We start from the raw sequence: 8,351 nt of genomic DNA on the forward strand, positions 1-8,351 counted from the left end.
AAATAACTTTTTAACTTTTTATTTCTTACTGGGAGTCTGTATATATATATTAATTATGGGGGGTTGTATATATATTCATTACTGGGAGAGCTAGAAATATTTATTATTGGATGGCTATATACGGTATATATATATATGTATTACTGGGAGTTCTATGTATATTCATTACTGGTGGAGCTAGATATATTACGGTAGTTACTGGAGGGCTATATAAAAATGTATATACTATTGTATATATACAGTATTCATTTCTAGGGGAACTAGATATATTTATTACTGGTGGGCTATATATATGTATTACTGGGACCTGTATATAGATTCATTACTGGGGACCTGTATATATATTCATCACTTAAGGAACTAGATATATTTATTACTGGTGGTACTCGAGTATAAGCCGACCCAAGTGTAAGCCGAGGCCCCTTAATTTTACCACAAAAACCTGGGAAAACCTATTGACTTGAGTTTAAGGCGAGGGTGGGAAATGCATTGGTCACAGCCTCCCCATTTATATAGCCTGCCGGACCATGCCCCAAAGTATATAGCCAGCACCTGCCCCCCCCCCAGTATATAGCCTTCCAGCCCATATCCCCCAGTATAAGCCGGGTTTGGGTTTTCAGCACATTTTTTTGTGCTGGAAAACTGGGCTTATACTCGAGTATATATGATATGTATTACTGGGGGACTGTATATATGTAAGTGCGGTCTATACCTATATTTTGCACTGGGAGTGGGGCTGTATATATTTATTACAGTTGTGAAATGAAGCAGGCGTTGATCATCCTTATTCCGAGGTAAGGATTGGGGTAAGTATAGGTTATTTAATATTTTTACACCTTCATGGAGCCCATAAAAATTAATATCAAATTTGTGTCAAACTATGACTGAAGAATTTGTAGCACATGCATAGTCAAAAATATGCCACATGAAAAGTCATTCCTAGAGGTGTTTATATAAAGATTTATATAAGAATTTGGGAGTGCTATAAAAACAATACAAATCTTATACTCACCTTGTCCAGTGCTCTTATTCTATAATTTTTTTTAGGAGCCTGGACAACCCCTTTCATTTATTCTACCCTAAGACCTTGTAGGCTATAATCATGGAGAGCCATGAAACTAAGACATAGAGCTAAGATATTTGGTTGTAAAACAGTAGGATAGTCATAAACAAGACTTTGTAGAGGATGCTTTTACTTTCAACATCCCTTTTTTGTAACTCGATATATACATGTACTTAGGGTGTTGTGATGGAAGGTGACAAGTAATACATATCTGGTGTGATGCTACTATGCTATTAATGAAACAGGTGTAATACTTCTGTGCTAGTAATAACTAACACGTATAATAGTGTAATCTGCTGCAAAGCTTAAAGTTTCCTGTAGAAACGTATATGAAACTTTTAGATATTTTGCCCTTGATTATATGTATGCAGTTCTTTTGATGAAATAGCTAAATGATAAGCTTTAATACGGACGGGGAAACCCATGGAAGAAATTGTTGCGAGGAAGACCCCAGTAAATCCGGTAAATAATAACCGTGGGCTTTGTGAGTCACAGTACACCGGGGACCTTTCATACTGAGGGGGAGTATATGCACTTTATACACAGAAATGTTGTAAGCTAAGTGCTGTAATACTGACATTACACTCTGGAAACTTTCACACAATGAGAGTGTTAACCCCTCATTTCACTCTGAAGATAGTGCCACCGTATTGTTACATACAAGATAGGTTCCATAGGTTTGTTCTTAAGTTGAATTTGTATGTAAATCGAAATTGTATATTTTATAATTGTAGTTCCAGACAAAAAAATTTTTTTGCCCCAGTGACAATTGGAGTTTCAAAACTTGTAGAAAATGTTTCCAACACCAACAGATGAGACATTATTAAGGCATACTTAAATCTGCCATACAGTCAAGCATGATAAAGCAGGGACACTTACTCATAGATCTAGGCACTGTGACTGGTAAACTTCTTATATTTGTTATCCATGGCCTCCTTCCTTCTAAAAATCTATTTTAATAATTAGGCTAAAGAGCCAGGTTTTTTTACTAGAGGCCCTCTGAGCTGTAGCTTCACAGGTTGCTAAACAGTCTTATCCTCCCTTCTCCTACTTCTTACCCTCCGTTCCCCTTCCTTAGTTTCAGCACAGTGAGAGAGGGGAAGTTTTCTTAACATTGTAAAAACCCGTGAAGCTACAGCACTGAGGGCTCTGGGAACACCCCAAGAGCCCTTCTGACTAACTAGAATACTTTTAGAAGGAAGGAGACCATGGGTAACAAATATAAGGAGATTGCCGCAGTCACAGTGCCCGGATCTATGAGGAAGTGTCCCTGGTTTATCATGATGGATTTTGATGGTGGACTTCCTTTAAGACAATAAATAGCATACTAACAGATTGAAGGTAAAGCAGGAGGATAGGTTTCCTATAGCTGACCATACAGCACATATAACATGTATATTGGTTGTGACCACACAAATTATTAAGTGATCAATACACCATGTAATTGGTATGGGGTCCTCCTAACTCCACTAATGGCATATAAGGATTGCACAGTTGGATTTGGGGTGGAGCTGAATAACTATTTGTGGGACAGTTATCTAGAGTGTACAGAATAGATTAAGACTGACATATCATTTTGCAGAAGTCAGAGGAGTAGGACAGAACAGCTGCTAGCATACATCAGTTTCTGGCATAAAATTATAGTAAATCTGTTGGGCGATAACTTCCTTTGAGGACCATCCATTTTATGGAAAATTGGCATCAAGGCCATAAAGTAGTAAAGAGTCACAATACATGTGCAAAACAAGGATTTTACAAATTTGTGACAATGAGTACAGAGGGACTGATAATTTCCCCTATTAGGGGAATAATGAGGACATATAATTGCTGTGACTATTACATACATGTACACATCACTACAACACCCAACAAAATATCCCTTTATCCCCTCCTTTAAAAATCCATAACTGTTTTATTTTTCCATACACAGGCGGTCCCATACTTAAGAACACCTGACTTACAGATGACCTCTAGTTACAAACGGACCTCTGGGTGTTGGTAATTGACTGTACTTTAGTCTTAGGCTACAATAATCAGCTTCAAGAGTTATCACAGGTGTCTGTAATAAAGCTTTATTGTTTTTCCTGGTTCTTATGAGAATCCAACATTTTCAAAATCCAATTGTCACAGAGACCAAAAAATGGCCTGTGGGTGGATTAGCGTGCCAAATTGCCCTGACAGGTTCTCTTTAAGGTGTTAATGTTGCAACTGAGTGAATTTGTGTTCTGATAAACTTGCACCATGTGTGGTGGATTTACCGGGCCGAAGGCAGAGCAGCTGAACTGCACTGATGTGCCGAGTTCAGTTCATCTTTTCTACTTTGGGAACGTAAATCTGACACACGCAACACGTTTGTTTCTCTTGTTTTGCCCATTTAAAAATCATTCAATTTGTTGCAATATTTTGTAGCTGGAACAATATAAATGTAATTTTCTCTATTTCCCATGTGGTTAAACAGATAACAATAAACATTTCTATATGGCTTTATGGGATTTAGAGACATAAACAGACATAAGATGGTTCTGTCGGTCCTGTTTTACTGTCTTTTTTAGAATGCTTGATGAGTAGAAAGAGTCATTAGTGCACTGCATATTAAATCTTGTCCAATTACTTGTAACCATGAATATAGCTGCCTTCATAGCATACAACATGTACCGCATCCATATACCATACTGCAGTACCCAGTGGCGTAACTAGAAGCTGATGGGCCCCAGTGCAATGTCTGTGCCAGCCCCCCGACTATAATGTATGGTTTACAGTAATAGTCATCTTATATGGGAAAGTGACACATTATGGGCCCCCTAAACCTCTTGGGTCCAGGTGCAATCGCAACCTCTGCAACCCTCTAGTTACGCCCCTGGCAATACCATAGACTTGCATGTTATCATATCTCAGTGATTAGTTCAGTTAAGTGTGATCACTTTACTGTAAGCTGTAAGTATAGTTTGCCTGTGATTCCACATTTATCTGTAGCCGGCCTTAGGGTGATTTTAGGTGTGTGTTAATCGCCCCAGGTAATACGTGCAGTTTACTGCTTGCTGCATCCTCTGCATCTTGAGACAATATCAACTCAAGCTGCAGCCTAGCAATACCAGCAAGCTACAAAGATTACAGCTGTCATATGCATAATAACACCAACAATGTTGTCATATTAAAATCATAACTTTCTGACATAATAAAGCAAAGTAGTGGCCAACCCAAATGTACCTATCTTCTTGAGAATTATATGGTTAATAGTATATACAGGCAGTCCCCAGGTTATGTACAAGTTAGGTTCTGTAGGTTTGTTCTTAAGTTGAATTTGTATGTTAGTCGGAACTGTATATTTTATAATTGTAGCTCCAGACTAATTTCTCTCTTTGGTCTCGCAATTGGATTTTAAAAATGTTGGGTTGTCATAAGAACCAGGAATAACAATAAAGCTTCATTACAGACACCTGTGATAACTGTTATAGCTGATCATTGTAGACTAGGGCTAAAGAACAGGAAATTACCTATTACCAGAGGTCCATTTGCAACTAGGGGTCGTCAGTAAATCGGGTTTTCTTAAGTAGGGGACTGCCTGTACTCCATTATATGCCAATGCTTATTAATTTATATCCAATATTACTGCTATCCCTACAGCATGTCAACAGACATAACGGCTCATTCACATGGCATTGCCTACGACATCAGCCCGTAAATTAGTGCATGGAGTCTGTTCAGAAAAAGCCCATAAATTATCCTATGTACTTACATCGGGCCCTGAGATGGGGAAAGGGGGTTACAAGGTGGTGGTATACATCTAGTTCTGGTTTGGAGAACCAGGGAAAAGTGGGATACTATCCAACTTGCTTTCATATATTAGCGTATTTAGGAATAGACTGCCTGCTCTGATATGTGGAGTTTTGCATTTATTGGGACCCTCACGGACAACTTTGTCACTGATTACAATGGCCCAGGTCTATTAAACTGTCTGCGCCAGTTTACTGTCATACTTTGTACTAAAAAGAACTTCTTTGGAGCTTGTACATGTATTTAAGAAGTGTCTGTGGCAGTTTTGTGTTGCGGCTGCACTGGGTCCGACAACACAGAAAAAAGTTGGTGCCACATTTAATACAGCCGACAGAATTGTGTTGCATGCTGTTTGTTAAAAAGATGGTGCTCCCTTCCAGAGCAGTGCAGGGTGCACCAGATAATTCAAGACCGTGCACCAGCATTCAATAATCTGCCACATTGCGGGCCAATATGTGTAATGTGCGATTGTATGAATTCTACAGCAGTGTTTTAATTCTTTTCCTGCCTCAAATTTCTTAATACATAACAAAGCATGCGTTAGTTCATCTCACAACACTCATAGAAACTGAAAAAAAAATGTAAAATAGTAAGAAGTACAAGATGGGCCCAGCTGTCACATTGCTACAGCAGATTGCATCAACCCTTAATAAAAAGTCTATTGCCTACATACTACATATTAATTCATGAACTGTAATGTATCCAAATTTTCTATATAGATTATACAGTCTATTTGATAATGCTCATCGTGATGAATATATAAAACTGGAACCTCTTTATTTACGTGATATAATGCACATCCACAAATTCATCACTACTGGGCACATGTATTTCTCAGCAGCTTTTACTATGCTAACATTCATGTGAGATAACATACAAGAAGCTGTGAAATTTTGGTTTTAAGCAGTTGATGGAAAAACTGTGAAATGTGAAACAGCAGTGACCAGAACTCTTGGCAGAGAGTATGTAACATGTCATCTCATACAGCTGCTCCATAGAAGAGGGTCCTGCGGCAGACAGGTGTGACTACTCACCTTGACTTCTCTTAGGCTGGGCTTGCTTTCTGCGTTTCTCTTTCGGATCCTCGGACATGATACATGTGTTTTGGACAGTAACTCATCCAATGTGAGCTGAAGTTACTGCAGCTCTCAGTTTCTGACACATACACACATGCTAGGGAGTACCCCACAACTCCCTGTATGATGTCACACGTGGAGGGGCTGTCCTCCAACAAACGAAAAGCCCAAAATGAATTGCTGCCCAACAAATATTAACCCTTTCCGCACACGTCATCTAACACCAGCTTCACATGAGTTTCATTTATTACTAATTCATCTCAGATGAAATTTACAGCTGGTTTCAAGTGTGATAATATCCTGTAAGTTATCTGTGTGCAGTGATATCAGCATTTCTTACTGTACGTAGATCTGTTACCTCCTTCCTGTATATGTTATTAGACATAGTGTAGTGCCAAGTATTGGAAAATTCTGAAAAACCACATAGAAGACATGCCAAATCACATAGAAGACATGCCAACCGATGTCACCAGGTTCTCTGTGAAATGGTAATATGAAGGGGTATGTGACATCTATAGTGATGCACCATACTTCAAATGAAAGGAACAATTGAAAAATACAGCAGACCTTATGTCTGACATATATCTGGCACATGATCAGTGAAGTTGAGGTCTGATGAATCTCTAGTAAAAGAGAAACAACCAAGGGTTACATAGGAACTTTATCTGTAGGTCATCAACATTTTGAAGGTGGAATCTTTTCTTATAATTCCGTATTTGGTTGTTTCTTTGTCATTTCTCAATGAACTTTATGAACAAATAGTTTAGGTGGAGGTGCCCCTATATACACTGACTCTCAGGACCGTCATCGGGAGGTGGGGGGTTAGTGTGACTGTGTTCAGGGGTCCCGAGGAGAAGGGGCCCCAAGTCACAGAAAACTCCTCCCTTCTCAGGTTTAGGGAACTAACTATTATCCTTATCCTTATTATCCTTATTATCATTCTGTGGAGGGTGGAGGGGCCCACAAAATTTGCCAGTCAGGGGCTCCAAACTTCCTGGTAATGGCCCTGCTGACTCTGTCCAATCGATGTTACTAACAGAGAATTGGCACAGTTTTCAGTAAATTATGCAGAATTTTTATTTTTTGTGGACTACAATATATTTATATCAGGGGCATAACCAGGAAAGACTGGGTCCAATAGCAGACTTCTGAATTGGGCCCCCTATATAAATATTTGTACAATCACAATTTCTGGCAGCCAAGAGTGCAGGTCCTGAGTGTCAATGGGCACTGAAATACTGGAGTAACCCCCTACTTGGTAGCCAACTGGTGCCTGGTGTGGTCTGATGGGAAGCTCTAGTGAGCAGCCTTGGTGGTAGCCGGTAATCAGGCAGCCATAGCGCCACCACCGGGTGCCATCACAGTGGCTTGTGGCGTCTGCCTGGTCGAAGCAGACACCAACACCACCATCTATACCTGTAGGTAACCGGCCTAACCTATGTAACCCTTGTTCGTAACTTGTGTCTACTGTGCATTGTCTACCTGTAAACCATATGTCTCCTGTAAATCTATACAACCCCTGTATTGCATAAATCATGTATATGGTATTGATGTATGCATTTTAGTAACAAGCAACAAGTAAGGAAAGAACTAACAAAAAGCAAGTCTAGTAATTTGTAAATGTCTGTTCACTAAATGTATGGTGTTATCAAACATATGTAACTTTATGCTGGGAACTATGTACAAAATAATTTCCCCACCTGGGAATCAATAAAGTAGTATCTTATCTTATATACATACATATACAGTTCTTCTCTCGTACAAAGTTATGCAATCTTACAAACATACACACATTTATCTACTCATGCGCAGATACATACAGTATATACACAACATATACACACATAAGGGGATTATTTATCATTAGACTGGCTCCTTGCGAAAGTTCTATGTCTGTATTTGGACCTCTGCTGTGCATCAGATTCATTAAAGTGGCTTTGGCCCTTTAAAAAAAAATTATTTTGCTCTAATTGCTTACCTATTTAAAATCAACTTCAAAATCATGTGCAAAAGAAATGAAAAGAGCTGAAGAGATTCTGAGATGAGTCACTGCAAGAGGCTGAAGGGAGAGCCATATAAGCCACATTTCTGGAATTGTTTTATTCTAGAATTGACAGTGTTTGTGGAGAATACATATGTGCATTTATTATGTCATGTCTTTTTAATTTGAATTTATACAAAATCTGAGCAAAATATAAGTGTTGATTATAAGATAATATGTAACCCCTTTACAGTAGTACTTAACCCCTTAATGACCGCCCTATCAGGATTCTAAGGCGGTCATTAAGGGTACTTCTTCTGACGTGACGCCGTTCTACAGCAGCACGTCAGAAGAGGATTTTGGGACACCGGGTACTGCTGGTGCCGGTTTCGGGCTGTGATATCACAGCCCAGACCCGCAACTAACACCTGGGATCAGAAAATCTCTGATCCTGCGT

At 39.1% G+C, this 8,351-nt stretch overlaps 1 protein-coding gene across 1 annotated transcript in view; it reads right to left on the reverse strand.

The window, feature by feature from the left end:
- Positions 1-5,995, reverse strand: part of LOC140117801 (uncharacterized) — a 63,134-nt gene extending 57,139 nt beyond the window's left edge. The window contains exon 1 of the mRNA XM_072134895.1: positions 5,872-5,995. Coding sequence (XP_071990996.1) covers positions 5,872-5,929 — 58 coding nt within the window. The 5' untranslated portion in view covers positions 5,930-5,995. The remainder of the gene's footprint in view (positions 1-5,871) is intronic.
- Between the last annotated feature and the right edge of the window lie 2,356 nt (positions 5,996-8,351).

The sequence above is a fragment of the Engystomops pustulosus genome, chromosome 2 (assembly GCF_040894005.1).
Source record: "Engystomops pustulosus chromosome 2, aEngPut4.maternal, whole genome shotgun sequence".
In the NCBI taxonomy this organism is placed as follows: Eukaryota; Metazoa; Chordata; class Amphibia; order Anura; family Leptodactylidae; genus Engystomops; species Engystomops pustulosus.